The sequence below is a fragment of the Opisthocomus hoazin genome, chromosome 34 (genome assembly GCF_030867145.1).
Source record: "Opisthocomus hoazin isolate bOpiHoa1 chromosome 34, bOpiHoa1.hap1, whole genome shotgun sequence".
Taxonomy (NCBI): domain Eukaryota; kingdom Metazoa; phylum Chordata; class Aves; order Opisthocomiformes; family Opisthocomidae; genus Opisthocomus; species Opisthocomus hoazin.
Genome location: NC_134447.1, coordinates 2,608,244 through 2,626,497, shown reverse-complemented (window position 1 = coordinate 2,626,497; position 18,254 = coordinate 2,608,244). Strand labels below are relative to the sequence as shown.

Sequence of the window (18,254 nt, the reverse complement as noted above, 5' to 3'; positions counted from 1 at the left end):
GTCTTCGAGAGCCCTGACCCATGGGATTTCTGCCAGTAGCTCCTTGAAGAGGGCAAAGTTAGCCCTCCTGAAGTCCAAGGTTTTGATCCTGCTTATCGCCCTGCTTCCTCCACGCAGGATCCTGAACTCGACCATTTCATTGTCTCTGCAGCCGAGTCTACCTCCGACCTTCACATCCTCCACCAGTCCCTCCTTGTTTGTTAACACAAGTTCCAGCAGCGCGCCTTTCCTTGTTGGTTCCTCCACCACTTGCATCAGAAAGTTATCATCGATGCTCTGTAGGAACCTCCTGGATTGCGCCTGCGTAGCTGTATGGTCTTCCCAGCTGATGTTAGGGTGGTTGAAGTCCCCCATGAGAACCAGGGCCTGTGACTGTGAGGCTGCTTGCAGCTGCTTGTAGAAGGCCTCATCAACCTCCTCCTCCTGGTCAGGTGGCCTGTAGTACACACCCACCGTAACTTCACCTGTACGAGCCTGTCCCTTAATTCTAACCCATAAGCTCTCAACTCGTTTCTCATTTGCCCCCAGGCCAAGCTCACTGCATTCCAGTTGCTCCCTCACATACAGAGCAACTCCCCCACCTCTCCTTGTTGGCCTGTCTTTCCTAAAGAGGCTGTAGCCATCCATGACAGCATGCCAGTCTTGTGAGTTGTCCCACCACGTTTCTGTGATGGCGACCAAGTCGTAGCCGTCCTGCTGTGCAATGGCTTCCAGCTCCTCCTGTTTATTGCTCATGCTGCGTGCGTTGGTACAGACACACTTGAGCTGGGCTGTCAATCTCACCCCCGACCCTGGCACGCCAAGCCTGGGCTCGTCCCTAGAGAGCTGGGCAATGTCCTCCTCCTCCTCCTCCTCATCCTCCTTCTCACATCCTGGGGGCTGCAAGGCCAGGGTGGGCAGCAGCAAACCCACCGTGCCCACGTTTCTCGCTGACATCCCCCAACAATGAAACACCCCCGGGGCAGCTGTGACCCTGTGGCATCGCCTGTCCGCTTGCTGCCACCGGGCCAGGGGTCCCCCCTGGAGCCCCCCGCACTGACACTGGCCGAGGGAAAATGGGGGAGTGGAAGGCGGCTGCTCTGGGTCTGGGGGCCAGCATGGCCCCCCCCCGCCCACTCGCTTCCCCTCCGAGGGGGGCACGGCCTGCCCCGGCGCTGGGACCCCCGCTTCCGTGCAGGACGGCGGACGCGCTGGTCTCCCCCTCCCTGCCCCGCTTCTCCCGTTCGCAAGGGGAAAAACAGAAAATCAATCCTTGTTCCACGTATGATTTCTCCGGCACCGGGAGGACCCGCTCGGCTCCCCGGGAAGCAGGAGGCCGGGAAAAATCCTGCAAAAAACCTGGAATTTCCTGCTTGGGAGAAACTCCGGGGTTTGGCTCTCCCGGCGCTGAGTCTGCTGCTGGGGTGGGATGGGGACACGGGGGACACGGGGGTCATGGGGGACACGGGGGATGCAGGGGACACGCACACTTCCGAGGCACGCGTGGCCACATGGCCATGCCCGTTCACGCGCCGGCACGTCCCCCAGCCTCCGTCCTGGCCCCAACGCCACTGGGGGAGTCCGGGCAGCCCCCAGCCCAGCTCCTGCTGTGGGCACAGAGCCCCAGGGTGCCGGTGCACCCCCAAATCCCAGCACTCCTCCCCCCCGCCATGGGTTTCTCCCCAGGGACGTGGCCCCGGTCCCCAAACCCCGCTTGAGTTTCTCGTATTTTGGGGCTGCCTCCCCCTACGCCCAGGGCCCCCCGCAGCAGAGCTGCCCAAGGAAGGGCGGCCACGCACGGGGCAGGGAGCATGATGCTGTGCCTCAGTTTCCCCATACGGGTGCCTTGGGGTTAGGGAGCAGCCGTAACCCCGCAGCCAAAGCAGCTGGGTAGCGTGGCCCCGAGGGAGGGCACAAACATGGCACAGGATGGTTTCACCCCCAAAACACCTTTGAGGGGAGACGCCGGCACAGTGGGGAGCATCCCCCAGCCCCGCGGGGACACGGCCGGCCCCGGCTGCACTGCTCTGCACCAGCCAAGACCCGGGGCGCGAGGAGCTGGCGATGGTGGGGCTGAGCGGGGCCTCGACGCAGGCGTCCGCGGGGAAGACGGGGCGAGTCGCTGACGGAAGACGCCACACGGGCCAGGAGCTCCGGGAGCTGCTCTTTCAGGGTGCTTGGGGTGAGGGGGCTTGCGCTGTGCCGCAGCAGCGGTCCCACCTTGCTCGCCAGCAGAAGATAGGAGAAGCATTTCCAGGCGGCTTTTAAACACCCTGGGCTCTTTTTTGCCCCTCTCCATCCTCCAGATTCCCCGTGAAGGGGCGAAAGCTGCAAGAGCATCCCCGACGCGCTGCGGCCGGCTAGCTGCGGGCGCCCCGGGAGTGGGGGGACACGCTGGGAGGGGGGGTCCAGGCTGGCGCAGTGCCTGGTTTCCCAGAAGGATCAGAAAAAGTCCCAAACCCCCATAAATCTCCCCCCTGCGCCCTCGCTGCCCGCACAGGGCATCGGAGCCGCGGCGGGGGCTCATCCACCCCCGTGCTGTGAGACGCTGGGGGCCGGTGGCCGCATCCTGGCACCCTCTCGGCTTCGCAGGGGGCAGAAATGAACCCAAGGGCCCCTTTTTTTACGCCGCCACTGGTCAAGCGCTTGGGTAAGGCGAGGCAGCGAGGGACTGTCCCCTCTGTTGAGGACAGAGTGGGTGGGTGTCAGGAGGATGGGGCCAAGCTCTTTTCAGTGGTGCCCAGTGACAGGACAAGGGGCAATGGGCACAAACTGAGGCACAGGAAGTTCCGTCTGAACATGAGGAGGAACTTCTTCTCTCTGAGGGTGACGGAGCACTGGAACAGGCTGCCCAGGGAGGTTGTGGAATCTCTTTCTCTGGAGATATTCAAGACCCGCCTGGACAAGGTCCTGTGCAGCCTGCTGTAGGTGACCCTGCTTCGGCGGGGGGGTTGGACTAGATGACCCACAGAGGTCCCTTCCAACCCCTACTATTCTGTGATTCTGTGATTCTGTGATTCTGTGACAGTGTGGGGCACAGAGCAGCGGACGCCCTCTGGTATCACCTGCGAGCCTCCGGGAGTGGACGCACTCCCCACTCCGACGCCTTCCCAGATCTGCCGGGTCCAGCCTGGTTCCCGGCACGGCCCGGGGAGCCGCTGGCCGCTGGCCTGGCCACGCCGCACGAGGGAGAGGGGAGCGCGTGCCGTGCCAGTGACCGTCCTCTTGTCCCAACATCCACTGTCACCCCCTCCACGAAGCCCCAGAGCCCAAAACCAGAGTGGGGGAAACCCAAGGCCCCGCTCCCTGCCCAGGGGGAGGCGGGCAGCAGCTCGGGGCTGGGGGGCTGCTCTGAAGGGGAATCCGGAAAGCTGCCTGCTGCCCGCTCAGGGACGAGGGACGGAGGAGCAGGCGGCCACAGGGCTGCCAAGGTCGGGGGGAGCCGAGCGTGAGGGCAGGGCTGCGCGGGGACCTGTCCTGTGCCACCCCCTGCCCCAAAGGTGCGAGGGGGGACGAGGACGGGACGAGGTAGCACCTCCCAGGGAGCGGAAGCGCAGCCCGCGGCCCCTCCGGAGGGGGGGTCCATGCCACGTCTCTAGGGTGCTGGAGCCCAACCGGCCCCGGCTCAGCTGCGCTCGCGCGTCCCCACTCCCAGTTCCCCGACAGTAAAACCGCGAGGCCAACCGATGGCCTGAGTTTGGGGAACTGGTTTCGAGGAGGCTCCAGAGACCTCTGCGACCCCTCCAGCCCCAGCCCACCCCACTGGCTGCGGACCCCGACAGACCAACGTGTGCCCCAAGCCCAGGCAGCCACTCACCAGCGGTTCCAGCTCCTTGGTGTCTATGAGACTGAACTCTTTCACGAAGTAGTAAAAGTGCTTGTAGCAGGTGTTGACGTGGGCTTCTGACCCCGTCTGGGTGATCCTGTCAAAATGGTGGAGGTAGACGTGGACAAAGACCCGGAACAGCCTGGACAGGATCTTCTTCACCACCGGGAGGAGGTTCTTGGGGAAGAGAGTACCTGGGAGGGGAGGCACGACCACGAGAAACCTTCAGCCAAGTCAAAACCAGTTCCTCGGGGCTAAAATAAATTGATAAAACTGACAGATTGAGGCCAGAGGGCTTCTGTCCCTGGTAATTCCCAGTTCCCCTTTCCTTCTTCCCTTCCATTGGGATCAGATTTTTCAAAGCACAGATTTCTTAAGCGACGGAGCGCTGTACGCCATCGATTGCTGCCAGTGACCGAAAGCAAGAGACCAGCCTCGGAGATTCCCAGCAGCTGCTGCAGTCTGACAGAGCTCTCTTCTACTCCCACTCATCGTGTTTACACAAACACCAGACACGACCGAGTTCCACTCCAGCAGCAACTTCCCAAAAGCAAGACTCGGTGCTGTTCACTCCTCACAGTTATCTTGTATTTTGGTCTGTCTTTAGCTCTTTGGTTAAGAATTAAAGACTTTAAGGTCCCCTTTAAAGGTGGCAGCACTTCAGGATCTGCGTAGCCAGGGCCCTGCAGCGGAGTGGCCTGGCCAACTGCCCATCTCCGCAGAATATTACACTTTAAAGTCCACACAGGTTGCTTCTGGAGGAGCGGGGATTAGTTCGACCCTTTCAGCGCTTTGCAAGAACTGCAGCGCTTCAGTCAGCCTCAAGGGCGAGGAATCTGGTAAAAGCAGAGCTGGAAACAGCAACGCCAAAGCCAGGCAGCAGCCGTTCGGGCGACCGGAGGAACAGGTGGGGAGGACTGCAGCGCTGCGGCTGTCTGAAGGACCGGCTCTTTACGGCCCAGCTCCCCGCTCTGCCCGCTCACGCCGGGTTTCAGCAGCGTTCTGGCAGAGCCTGGTGTTAAAGGACGCTGGTGTGGCAGAGGCGGCAGACGTGTCCCTGTCAGAGGCCAACCTCTTCCCATCAGAGCTCCGACGGGATGAACACCGGGGCAGGAGGGAGGGAGCTCTGCTGCCTCTTGTCTTTGGTGTCCCAGAAGATGAAAGCTCTGGATGGGATCAATCATATTTACCTCACGCGTTAGACACTGAGTTCTCATGTCTTACTCAGCACAAAATAAACAAAAAAGCCAACAATCCTTGTCCCGAAGCCAGTACACGAAACTGCGTCTGGATATGCAGATTTAGGTGTCTTTGGCCAAATTCTCCTTTCCATCACCCTGGCAACAGGTCAAACCCTGCCCCTCCCTCCCCGCACATGTCAGCATCCCACCCCGCTGCAACAAACAGCCGAGGGCACGCCAGGAAGCCCCGAGCTAGAAAGGGCAGAGTCAGCTAACGCCAGCCTCTAATAATAAAGAGGCTAATTATGGCAACGCGTCCACCATCACCAGGCCGACGATGAGCACGTGCCTCGAACCCAAGCTAGCAATCAGCTCCGAAAGAGCCGTCCGTCAGGAGACCATGTCCAGCATGAACGACGCAAGAGTCATGTCAGAGACCGACTTCTCCAAGAGCAGCCTCTTGTTTTCGCTGCCTAGGCTCAGCTCGGCTTTCCTCGAGGGATCCAGGACTCCACACGGGATCTGGCACAGCTCGGGGTATTTTAGCACTCCACAAGAGCTCTGAAGTTTCTCAAGTGCTTGGAAGATCTTACTATGCCGCCAGCCTCTGCGCAGCACGAAGGAACTAGCTCTGCTACTCAGGTAGCAGCGGAAGAACCCGAGGAAGAACTTCTTCCCTCTGAGGGTGACGGAGCCCTGGCCCAGGCTGCCCAGGGAGGCTGTGGAGTCTCCTTCTCTGGAGATATTCAAGACCTGCCTGGTCGCGGTGCTGTGCAGCCTGCTCTGGGTGACCCTGCTTCGGCAGGGGGTTGGGCTGGGTGACCCACAGAGGGCCCTGCCAACCCCCATCATTCTCTGATTCTGTGGGTGACCTGTGCAACAGCATCTCCCGGACCAGGAACGGGACCCAAGAGCTCAAAGCAGAAGACTCTGCACCAGCCCCTTTCCCCCCCCCAGCCCAAACTCACCAACATTCGTGGGAAAGATGTCCTCGTTGTTGATCTGTACCTCAATCCAGTCCATCAGGAGGTTCATGTACTGGGGAGCAGACAGGGCCGTGGGTTTTCGGTACTCATGCTCGTCCTGCCATTGGTACTCGTACTTTGGGCCCCCCGACATGACGGGGCAGGACTGCTCTGTGCAATAGTCACTGATGGTGCCGTAGATCAGGTTGATGCGGTTGAAGAAGTCCACCACATGCACGGCCACCCAGTCTTTCGGCTCCTCTCCCGGCGGCAGCTGGATGGCCACTTTCAAGTCCAGGCCAGCGTTTTGCGAGGCCTGAGCCTTCTTGTGCAGCTCGAACAGCTGAGTCCCCGGCTCAAACTTGCACTTGGGCTGGAAGGTTTTGTCTTTATTGAACACTTGCTTTAAAGCGTGGGACATTTTGCTTCTCTTCTTCTTGCTTTTCCAGGTCTGTAGCGATGACAGCCGGAGACGCGGTGCTGCTGGGCCACTTCCTGGGGCTCTGATCTTCACAGAAACCTCCCTCTGCTCATCTGGTCCCGATCTGCAAGGCAGCACAGAAGGGCAGCCATTAGAAGCAGCTCTCTCAACAGGAAACCTTGCCTAAATCCCATAGGAAGAGATCTGGGATACCATCTGGGCCCTTCCCCCAGATCCGAGCAGCAGGCTAAGCCGACACCATCTTTCCTTCCTCCCCCTCCTCTTCGCAGCCCAGCTTGCGGCGGATTGGAACGAAGAGTCGCCCCTGGAAGGCCTCCCTCGCGCAGCGTGGGACCGGAGGGGCCAGCCCCAGAGGGAAGAGGCGCGACGGGAAGGGGCAGAGCGAGACGTCGGGGCGCAGTCCTCCCCAGCGTGACCTCTGCAGGCGATCTCTGCCGCTCACCCTGACATCAGCACGCTGAGACCCAAACCCCACAGAAACAAGGAGACCCCCCCCATTCAGCTCCGACACACCAAAGAGTTACAAGTTGGGTTTTACCTGGGTCAGATTTTTCACCTCCGCTTCCCCCCCACCTCTTTGCAAATCAGCCTGCCAAGAAGGTGAGGCTACGACCAACCTCCAGCAAAGCTCAGATCCGCGGCCAGCTGCACACCAACGAAAGCGCCGGGCGAGCAGGGGCTGCGCGCTGCCGTAGCACTGGCAACTGGGCACGAAAGGGTGGAGGGGAACAAGAAGAAGAAGAAGAAGTCGCAGCTCAGGCACCCGGAAAGAGAGTATCCTGAAATAACACCAGCTCTCAGCGCAGCCACAGCCTCTTCTGCAGGTGTAGACAGACCATAAACATATTTTTCACTTCAGCTTAGCTGACTTCAAGGCTGGTTGAAAGCTGGAAGACCAGGGAAAGCTCACCTTCCTCTTCCAGTCTGTGGCAAAGAATTAGCTCCAAGAGGGTGAGACACAGGTTAAGATCTGAAAGGATGCTGACAAGCAGCACAGCTCTGTTTATCTGTAGCTAATTATACCTCCTTTGTTCCCACATCCATCCCCTCGTATAATTCGTGTCGAGCTGCTCTTTGATGGAAGCTTAGGGCAGAATGTGTACCAAAAATATTATTTTACATGTGCTGGATAGAGAAACAAATCAAGTCACAGAAATTAACTACAGCTGATGCCTTACCCAATCGGGCAAATAAAGAGTTTCCATAACTTTGTAAGGAAGCTGGCAAACAACTCCCTGTCACCAAGCAGAGATCTGCTTAGGTTTACATGAAGCCACAGTGTTGTTCAAACAGGTAATCTGTGCCCTCAAATGTTGGCAGGAAAATCCCAAATTCAAGGTCAAGACCACCTTCGCCGCAGCTCAGCCCATCTCCGACAGATGCTGCAGTGTGCTAATCAGCACTTTTTCTCTGGAGAAAGATTAGATTTAAACCAAAGCCTCTTGTTTTTCTTATTTAATTATGGCAAGGAAGAAAACCCAAACCACTTCAGTTTGTCCCACTAAGAGCAGGCTCAACATTTCCCAGCGCTGCTTTTCCTGCGGGAACAGGCTCAGTAACCTCTGTAACAGCAGAGATCCAAACTTCTGCTGCAACACGGGCCACGACACGCGTCGGGAGAAACCAAAACCCGATTTTAACGCGGCTCAGCGAGAACCACTCTGGGCTGCAAGGTGAATTCACGGCACGTGTGCTTTCACCACACACGCTAAAACAGCTGCTGCGACCCCGAGTGAGAGTCGAAAAGAAGAAAACCGCCGAAAACGTGTCCTTAGGAGGTGTGTGACCACAGCACAGGCGCGGTTAGGGGAAGTAGCGAATGGCGCGGGGGGACATCTGGGCATGAGGCAGCAGCTTTGGTTACTGAGAGCTGTGTCACAGCCTGACCACATCCTGCAGCAAAACACTGAGGCGGAGGCACCCGGGGACTGCGCCCGCTCAGCGCGGTGCCACGTCTGGAGCCGAGGCAGGACCGGCTCCAAGCCACCAACAATGTGGACAGCAGGTGCCTAGCCTGCCGAGATCCCCAGCAGGAAATCAGTCCCGGGGATGCATTTGCACGCAGTCATTTCCTTACGCTGGAGATGGAGAAAGAAATGTCCTTTAAAACAAACCAACCATAAAGCAGCATGAGCGTCACCCTCCACACGGCTCCCGGAGGACTGGCAGCATCCTCGGCGCGGTACGACTCTCTTCCTGCTTATGTAAGATCTGTCCAATTCCAGCAACTCCGCTCGCATCCGAGCTGGCCCAAGACTGCAGCCAGGCACCGGCCCTGCCACGGGACAAGGACGAGTTCTTGAGCTGGGGTCAGGCTGCGGCTGCAGGGCCCAGCACAGAGATGAGGGGGGGGTGACACGGAATGGCAAAACTGCAGGGAAAAAAACCCCAAACATCCCCTGGGCTTGGTCACGTGCATCAAGAAGCGAACACTGACCATTTTCCAGAAGAAACGGTCACCTGAGCAGGGTGAGGAGGCTTTTAATATGGCTCCTGTGGCATCAAGGCAGTACCCGTCCTACAGACAGACTTCCTCTTCCTACGGAGAGCTCATTTCTGAGAAGTGGGGAGCCTGACACAGCAGCATCCGTCTGAAGGCATTAGCAAAACGAGTAGCTAAGACCCCAAGCAGATGCAGCCTATTTAGTTACGGTCTTTGACTGCAACTGAGCTGAAAGAAACATTTAGCCCTAGGGAAAAAGGCAGAGAGACCAAAAGCATCCCTGACATTGCTCGAAGATGATCTCACACGTACAACACCTACTTCCGCGGGCAGGAGTCACAGCGCGGGCAGCACTGAGACACGGCCTTCACGCAGGACAGAAAGGACTGGCTGGGAACCACTAGAGAATGGGACGTGCAACGCACCCGGACGGTATTCGCAAGCTTCAAAGGTGAGGGGAAAAAAAAAAAAATCCTCCCCAAGCAGATGTGCAGGACATATTGCTTATTCCTCGTTCGCAGCCAGCCAAGATTACAGCAGTCAGTGGTGCTCCGAGAGGACCTTGGCCACCCCTCCGAGATCCACAACCGCCGCGGAAAGCCCCACGCCGCGGCAGGCTGTCCGGAGCACGGACAAACCTCCAGCTGCTCTGTTATTCCCAAGGACGCGAGGGGAGCGGCTCGGCATGGTGCGGGTTCAGGAGGCGACTTGCCTGCCCGGGCAGGGCTGCTGAGGCCTGGCCCTCCCTGCCCTGCCCGAAAGCTCCTGCTCTCCCCTCACTCCCTGTCTCACAGCTCCAGTCCCAGCACTGGTCTCTGCTGGTGGCAAGCCAGGGCAGGGCTCCGCCATCCCTCTTCCCTCGCCGGGAACGGCGGATCACGCAGCGCTGCCTGACTTTAACACCAGGCTCCGGGCAAAGCCCGGTTGCTTCCCCAGCTCCTGGTTACTTCTACACACCGCTCAGAGCGGGTATGAGCAAAGGAGAGACACTCACCTCCCCCCGCACCCCGGGGAACCAACTCCCCTCGGAGCCTGCCGCGGCGTCCCGAGGCTTTCCGGGTGTGAGCAGCATTCCTGTTGGATCCTACCCTCCCCGCAGCGGCAGAACAGCCAAAACCCTCTTCAGAGTCCCACGACTGCTCCCAGCAACACCCAGCGCTCCCCGCTAGCACCGAGCAGGGGTTTGACAACACTGGGGGGGGGGGAAATCCCCAACCCGGCACAGCAGCAAGCTCCTACCTGCGTTTCTGGCCTCGGCAGATGACTCCTGCAGCTGCTCACCCGCCTCTGCAACTCCTACGAGCGCTCGTAGGCGCTGAGGCAAAGAGCTTCCTTTTTCAAAAGAGGAGGGGGAAAAAAAGGTCCCGTTTCTTGCGCGGCTGCAGCCGGAAGGCTCCCGCCGGCCGGGGGGGCTCAGACGCACGGCCACTTCCCCCCGGTGACCCCAGCTCCGGGGCGGCTCGTGTCCCACTGCCTCGCTGCTGTGAAAGCCCTGCGGCAAACCCCAGCGAGCGAGGTGTTTCTCAAAATGATCGATGGCTCTCGTTTCCTTTTCGGGAAGACGCGCTGCCGTCCTGCGAGACGGTGCCAACACGGGATGGCTGCTCAGCGTTCCCATCGAGCCCAGCCCAGCTCCCTCTGCGGCTGCGGCTAGCGGCAGCCCTTCGGTGACGAGCCCGTGCCTGTCACCCTGTCCCCATGGCTCCCTGGAAGCGAGCGGGGAGCAGCGAACCCCTGCCTTCCCCTCGCACGGTTTTCAGCATCCTTACTCACCACCAGTGCCGTCGCTGAGGCGATGGCTTTCAGTTGTAAAACCCTAGATGGGAACTGCATTTTGGTGTGCCGAGAGTGGAGCGGATCCAGGCCACAGCCGTGCTTTCTCCTTCCGAGATGGCCCCACGCTGCTGCACAGGAGAGCAGCTGCCCAGCAGCCCGGTGCACCTCCACCATCGCCCTTCCCCGGTTCTCCTCCGCGCTCGCTGACGCTACTCCAGAGCCAAAGGAGCGGAGCGAGGCCCCAGGGTGGGTGAGCAATGAGCAGCACGTTCTTTATTCTGTCGCTCCGCGGGACGATATCTGCATTTTTCTTTCGGAAACTGCTTTTAGTAGCAGCCTTCGCATCGAACTTTGCAGAGCCGTTCAGAAACACACATTTCAAATGTTGAATTCCTAAGGCTTAGCCAAACAGAGAGCCCTTTGTATTTCACCACAAAGTTTTAAGAAAGTCCCGCTGATCGCTGTCCCCCCCGTGTATTCAATCTACTGCACAACGTGGAAATTCCCAGGTCAGAAAGTCCGCCGACACGGGGCACACGGCGTCTCCCCGGCGTTTCGTGGCATGCGGCTCGCTGAGGAGCGGGACAGGCCTTTCACACGCCTCTACGCCTTGCAAACGCCGAGCCCAGCCGCATCGCCACACACGCAAAAGAAAAGGAAACAGCATAATAAAAGACCCAAAAATAGTTCTGCTGGGCGTCAACTGGTATATTCTTTCACCCCTGAAAGGCCACGCATTCAGACCAATTTTAAAGTCAAGTTAGTTTATCTAATAAAGGGAAAAGCCCTGTGAAATTCAGTCATTAATTAAATGAAGTCACTGCGCTGGGAGAAGACCCACACGATGCAAGCGGCTCTGGCAGAGCCCATCGGGCAGCTGCCTGCTGCCAGCCACTGCCGTGTCCAGTGCGAAGCCCAGGCCACCATTTTCTGACAGCTATGAGCATGCCATTGACCAAGCTCAGGGTTGCAATCCAGACCCCGCGGCGACGACAGGAGGGAGGTTGCAGGGTTCGTAAGCGGGTGCTGACGGAGGCGGGCACAGGAAGGAGCACTCCTGGGAGTACTGTGTCCAGCTCTGGGCTTCCCAGTTCAAGAAAGATGAGGAGCTACTGGAGAGAGTCCAGCGCAGGGCTACGAGGATGATGAGGGGACTGGAGCATCTCTCCTACGAGTAAAGGCTGAGGGAGCTGGGCTTGTTCAGCCTGGAGAAGAGAAGGTTGCGAGGGGACCTTAGAAATGCCTCTAAATATCTGCAGGCTGGGTGTCAGGAGGACGGGGCCAGACTCTGTTCAGTGGTGCCCAGCGACAGGACAAGGGGCAACGGGCACAAACTGAAGCAGAGGAAGTTCCAGCTAAACCCAAGGAAGAACTTCTTCCCTCTGAGGGTGACGGAGCCCTGGCCCAGGCTGCCCAGGGAGGCTGTGGAGTCTCCTTCTCTGGAGATATTCAAGCCCTGTCTGGACGCGGTGCTGTGCAGCCTGCTCTGGGTGACCCTGCTTCAGCAGGGGGTTGGGCTGGGTGACCCACAGAGGGCCCTTCCGACCCCCAGCACTCTGTGATTCTGGCCGGACAGAGGGAAGGCAGAACTGCCTTCAAACTGCGCACACCAGAAAACTGCAGTTCCAGAATGGCTGTCCCCTTCCAGGCATCCTCCTCACAGCCACCGAGGGTGGAAAAACCGCACGAGAAAGTAACTTTTGCAAAAGGTCACCCCTCCTACTTTCATTCCCCAAAAGGGGAAGGCCAGACCGCAGATGCTGCAACTTAAAAGCCTCCATTCGAAAGCCTAGCAACGACGGCAGCATAGCAGGAGCAGCTACCAGAGCCCTGAGCATCGCCGGTTGGAAGGCCATCTTGTCTTGCCTCTTATGTGACATCTGCATCCGTCGCAATGTCAGCGCTGTGGCAGCCGTGGCAGGTTTCCACCGCTCCCACCTCCATGCCGGGATGCCGGCTGCGTGCGGTGACAGAGCTAACCCGCTGCAGGCTCTGTGGACGCTGCGTTATGTGGACAAGCCGGGTCACGACTCCAGGAGAAAAGTTAACTGCACAGACGCACATTTCTAGGATAAACCACAGGCCGTGGGCAGCTGACGGCATGCTGCGAGCAGCACTCTCCTTCCGAGGTCTGAGGGGCCGTGTTTCGCAGCCGGCTCCTTCGGGAAGGCCCTTCGCTCTCCTCCAGCCTGGCTCTGTCCCCACCGCAGGGCTCGAAAGGGGCAGGGTGACATTCCTCAAGCCCGAGCTCCCAGCTACACGTTTCCTCCTGCTTTTGCAGGCTCCACGTTATCACCCTCCCTGGCAGGGATATTTTTGAACCAACAGCAGTTTCTTCCACTCTAACTTTGGGATCTGCCCCCACCCCAGAGCAAGGTAACACCGGTTTGGAGCATGAATTCTGCCTTGGGCTGGTAAAACGACCGCAGCAAGTGGCAGTGTTTTAACAGTGCGGCGACAGGTTTGCGATCGCAGGAGGTGCCGGGGCTACGAGCTCCTTCACCTGGGGACGGAGCCGAAGCATGAGCCGGCCCCACGGCCAGCCCTTCCCATGGCAGGTCTCACCCCACCGACAGACACCTCTTGTCCCCATGTTAACATTATGACTTCGGAAGAAAAACAGCGTTGTCTCTTGGCGGAAGCAGATGCCCACAAGGAGACACGGCAGTAACCCACCACGTTCGCTTGTCTCCAGGCAAGGAACGCGCCCACTGATGTGGAGCTAGAGATCACCTCAAGATTAACCACATCACAAGACGGGAGGAAGAAGAAGAAGAAAGCAAAAAGGTCCAGGCACAGCCCCAGGAGAAGCCTGGAGTTAAGGTGAAGAAAAAAAATGTACAGTGGCTTTCAGTGCAGTCATGGGCCTGACTCAGCTCCTGCTTCAAACCGAAACAGGTTTTGGATGGCTCTGGCTTGTTTGCTGTTCGCGGGGCTTGCTCGGAGCCAGTGACCGCAGCCGCTGGCACCCAAGCCCACCGACACCGGGAGCTCAGCCCCATGGTCCCGCGCAGCCGAGGGCGAGCACCCAGCGCAGTCGCGGCAGGACGGTTCCGCGGCGGCATGGCCCTGCGCCAGCAGCACGCGACGACATCTGGCAGCGTCACCACCGCTGCCTCGTCCCAAACCGCCCCAACAACACCGAAGCCAAGCACCGAGGGATGTCACCCAGCCTCTTCTGGAGGAAGGCAAAGCTGTTGCAGCGCCATGGATTTGTTTTGCACTGGCTTTGCACACTTGCAAAAGTGTTTTTTTTTTTCTGGCCTTCACTGTCTCCATTCCTCCTTGCTCCTCCCAGGCTGCTTTCTGTACTCGGAGCAACAGTTTGCCCATCTCTTCGGGTGCAGAACAGCACTCTCAGCACAACACCAGCTCCGGAGGGAGGGAAGCAGGGGACCAGAGCAGGAGCCGCAGATAACTCTGCCTCCCAGGGGCACCTGGAAAAGGGAGGGTAAAGACACAGCCTAAGGTGCACTTGTTACCGAAAACATTAGCTGGATATTAGGCATTTCTAAAGATAAGCTCCTAAACCTCCAGCAAAGCGGGTTAGGGATCCACTTACAGCAGCATTTATGGCTCAAATATCACAAAATACTTTCCTGTCTTACAAGAAATTAAAACTCAGAAGTTGAGGGCAATTATTTTCCCAGATCCGCATGCCATGCGTGGCACTGGTTAGGTTTTGCAATCTCTCTTCTCCGACCCCACACGCTTTCACTGCCGACAAGCGAAACGTTTGTACTGTGGCCACTGAGATCCCTGGCTCTTTTACAGTGGAGCACGAGCCACAAAACACGGCACATGCCAGCACCGCCCAGCCTCCACAAACGGGACCACCTTGCACCGTTCCAGCTCGAGAAGCACTTCGCATCCCACCAACGAAAGGGCCACGCTGGAGCCAAACCTGGCCCAGGCAGCGTCTGGCCAGCCGCCTCCGTGCTGCGAGACAGCCGGAGTCCCGAAGGAGGACTGCGCGCCGGATGCCAGGGAAGCTTCAGGCTCCCCAAGCCTCAGCCAAGCGGGCAGGAGCGCCCGTTTCCAGCCCTGACGATGGCACAGTTGGCTGCGCAGTCCCAAGTACCGAGGCCAAAAGGACATCCCTTTCACTCTGAGGGTGACGGAGCCCTGGAACAGGCTGCCCAGGGAGGCTGTGGAGTCTCCTTCTCTGGAGATATTCCAGCCCCGCCTGGACGCGGTGCTGTGCAGCCTGCTCTGGGTGACCCTGCTTTGGCAGGGGCTGGGCTGAGTGACCCACAGACGGCCCTGCCAACCCCTGGACATGCTGGGATTCTGTGATCCCGGATCCCAAACGGTGAGCCAGGCACCAGGAACCGGCTCCCTGCTCGGCACCTCGACTCGGCCTCTCCATGCAAACCAACAGCACCTGTTTTTACTGCTGCACCACTGAGCGCTCCTCTCTTCCCTTTCCGGGAATTTTAAAAGGTTACCAGTTCGCCCTCCTGCCCACGATAACTTCATGAGCGCGTGACTCAGACAGAAAGCGAATCTAAAATATGGGATATACAGTCCAAGAAACGACGACAGATAAACACAGAGCTGGACGCGAGCCGGAAGCTCGGCAAGGAAGCAGAGCGCAAGGACAAAGCCCCGGGGACTGGGACAAGCAGGTGGCTGGGGAAACCCTACTTCACCTGGCAGAAATTCCCTGGTCCCGCAACCTGGCAGCAGACTGCCCGGCCGGGAAGAGGTTTTAAACAAAACAGGGGTGGAGATCGAGGAAGCGCGGCCGCTCTTCAGCTCCAGGCTAGGAGCAGGGGGCTCCTGCCTTTCGCTAGACCAGAGTCCACACCAGAGACGCTTCCTCCTGGGAGTTCACAGACGGGGGGGTGCTGAATCTCAGGGGGGGGCTGAACCCCGGGGGGGGGGCTGAACCCCGGGGGGGGGAAGCTGAACCTCAGGGTGGGGGGGGGGGGGCGCTGACCTTCCGGCCCACGCTTTTCCCACGTCAAAGGCATTTCTCAGCGCAGCCGGAGAAGGCCGGGGAGGGGTGGGGGGAGGAAGAGATGGAACAAACTCACGGGGATCCCAGCCCACACGGCACGGCGCGGCCAGTGCAGCCCCAGCTCTCCACACAGGTTCCTCTCCCCTCACGATGAGGACTTTGCTGTCCCAGCAGGCCTCGACCCCCCCTCGCGCACGGGGAGGCCTCAGCCAGGGCGCGGCCCAGGGAAACCACCGCAGCCGCCACCCCCCCACTCCGCAGCCTCTCACCTTCCCCCCGCGGATAAAACCCCATAGAACAATACAGGTAAGTACTAAGGAATGACACAAAACTCTTGAAGACAACAATATATGAAATCCTCAGACTTCATATGAACACTGAAATTGGGAGGAAGATTAAGGAAGTAAAGGGCAAAACTAATAACCCATGGCAGCAAACTAAAACAGCCGTAGAAAGACAATGTAGAAAGCAAGGCCACTCTGGAAACCCTTTGACTTAGAAAGAAAACTTAACTAGGGAGGAAGATTAAGGAAGTCAAGGCAAAACCTAAAAACTGAGGGCACCACACTAAAACAGACATAGCAAGGCTACGCAAAAAGCTAGAGATCTAAAGCAAAGCTAGCGATACCTACAAATACAGGCAATGATTTCAAAAACTTAGCCTTCAACAAGATCTAGGTAGGGAGGAGGATGAAGGAAGTGAAGGGACAAACAAAACAAAAGAGTGGCAGCAAACTAAAATGAGATGTAAAAAGACAATGTAAAAGCCAAGGTTCTTCAGGTCCCAGTATTTAATATCAATGTCTCTGTATTTCAAGGTCAGGGCTGCAACAGTTCTGCTGTCTTTGCATACCAGTGAGAGATGACCTGCTTTTCATTCGTTCAGGCACTGCACTAACACTTAGTCACAGATCTGATTTTTTTTTTTATGTTTTCTCCTCCAAGATGTAATAGACAACAGGGCACTCTTTAAGTGAAGTTAAATAGCAGTCCTACTGATTTAAATACAAAAAGTTTTCGCCTGTGGTACATTCATCCACAAGAACTTTAACACCTCTTGATAGAAGGAATAATAAGAAACATGAAACTTTAACAAACTAGCTGCAGTGGTATTTTCTAGTTTTAGTTTTAACAAAGAACCTGTGTGGAAGTTGCAAGCTGTCCTCATAGATTAGCAAACTTAGCAAGGACAAGACAGTGACAAGAGCAGGAGCTGTGACCAAGAACCAGCGAAAAGCAGCTTTGCAGTTTTGCAACGAGATAGAAGGAACTGAGCATGCGCAGCGCCCCGGATGTAACTCACGGGCAAATGAGGAAGACTACCGAAAGAGATGAAGTAACAACCTAAGAGCACAAGAGACCACCCGGAAGCTGTAATACACGTGCTAAAGGAGAATTTTAATAGATTCATACGCTCTCGAAAATATAACGATTAATATGCATATTGTAGTTCTATTTAACCTGAAATTAAAGGGTGTTTGGCGCATACGTTTGGAGGAGAGATCCCCCATGTGCCCGGTGCTGTAATAAAGGATACCTGGTTAACAGTATACATTGTACTGTTAGGTTATTACCGGATCTGTGAATCACTCTAAGCAGCGTCTTCCCTTTTGACTAGAAAATGAAAATCTTCAACAGCAGATAGCCCTGAAATAAGCTTCAGTCAAATCTGGACCCAATACAGGGTGTGCGTTATGATATGCCACAGATCTGGACTTGGCTCTTCAAAACAATCATGCACTAAGGAAAATTTTAGGTTGTTATGCAGAGTTTTAACTCGAGTCTTGGCAACCGCATTTGGGACATGAAAGGTATCAGCACTACAGTACTACGTGCAGTAGAGAAAACCGCTCTTGCAGTTCAATTCCAACGCCGCATCCTCAAACAAATTGAAGCTGCTGTGTTTGAGCAACATGGGTGGAAATCTCACCTGCCACGCTGAAGTGACGCTGGGGCATTTCTTCACCTTGTAGTCTCTTTCCTCAGGCTTAGTGAATCTCTCCCAGAGTCTGAGGCAAAGCCCATGGATTTCTCCTGTTTGCAAGAGGGGATGTCTGAGCCGTCACATGGTGGTTTGTTGTGGGGTACCACTTGTACCCTGGATTTGCCTTCATAAATGCATCCCTGTACTAGAAAAGGAAAGGAAAACTTCCAGTCAGGTCACTCATGAGAATGCAGTATCCACAGGGCAACAGAGTGCACTGCTTGGAATGGGATTTAAGACAGTAAAGAATCCTTAAATAGCTTGATTTTTAACAGTTTAATCACATGTTTAGAGTCTGACTGCCAACACAACCGAACAAAAGAAATACCATGATAGGAAGAGTTGTATTTCCAAAAGCGAGGTTTCTCTTTACCCACCTGAGGGTCTATCACCCACAGCAGGCTGAAGTTCTGATCCTGCAAACTGCTCTCCACTACTTCTCTGCTCACCTTGGTGAACAAGGACAGCTGTTCCCATTCTTTTGCAGGTACAATATTTCCAATTTTACACTGCAGTTGGAATGAAATGAAGATATACATTTAGCAATACATGCAGAATGATGCTCCCAGACCAGGCACAGAAAAAAACCCTATGACCAGGATCATCTCATTTTCAGCAACTTCGGATACATCATCCCCGTGTTCCCACCAAAATGTACCACGCTGCATCAAATCAACCAGGAAAAAAAATCTTCA

The 18,254-nt window shown here is 56.8% G+C and overlaps 1 protein-coding gene across 1 annotated transcript; it reads right to left on the bottom strand.

Annotated features, from left to right (window-relative positions):
• Positions 1-2,502: 2,502 nt before the first annotated feature.
• Positions 2,503-6,372, bottom strand: LOC142365255 (MOB kinase activator 3A-like). Its single transcript, XM_075445904.1, has 5 exons — positions 5,955-6,372; positions 3,797-3,999; positions 3,664-3,745; positions 3,045-3,285; positions 2,503-2,659 (listed from the first exon to the last, which is right to left on the bottom strand). The coding sequence occupies exons 1-5, from the start codon at positions 6,370-6,372 to the stop codon at positions 2,503-2,505; spliced, it is 1,101 nt and encodes a 366-aa protein (XP_075302019.1).
• Positions 6,373-18,254: the final 11,882 nt, after the last annotated feature.

Coding starts and splice junctions, on each gene's coding strand:
- LOC142365255 (XM_075445904.1), bottom strand. CDS start 6,372: ATGTCCCACGCTTTAAAGCAAGTGTTCAATAAAGACAAAACCTTCCAG. Junction 4,000..5,954: donor CATCTTTCCCACGAATGTTG/GTGAGTTTGGGC, acceptor CTCCCCTCCCAG/GTACTCTCTTCCCCAAGAAC. Junction 2,660..3,044: donor CCACTCCCGGAGGCTCGCAG/GTGATACCAGAG, acceptor TGTCCTCAACAG/AGGGGACAGTCCCTCGCTGC.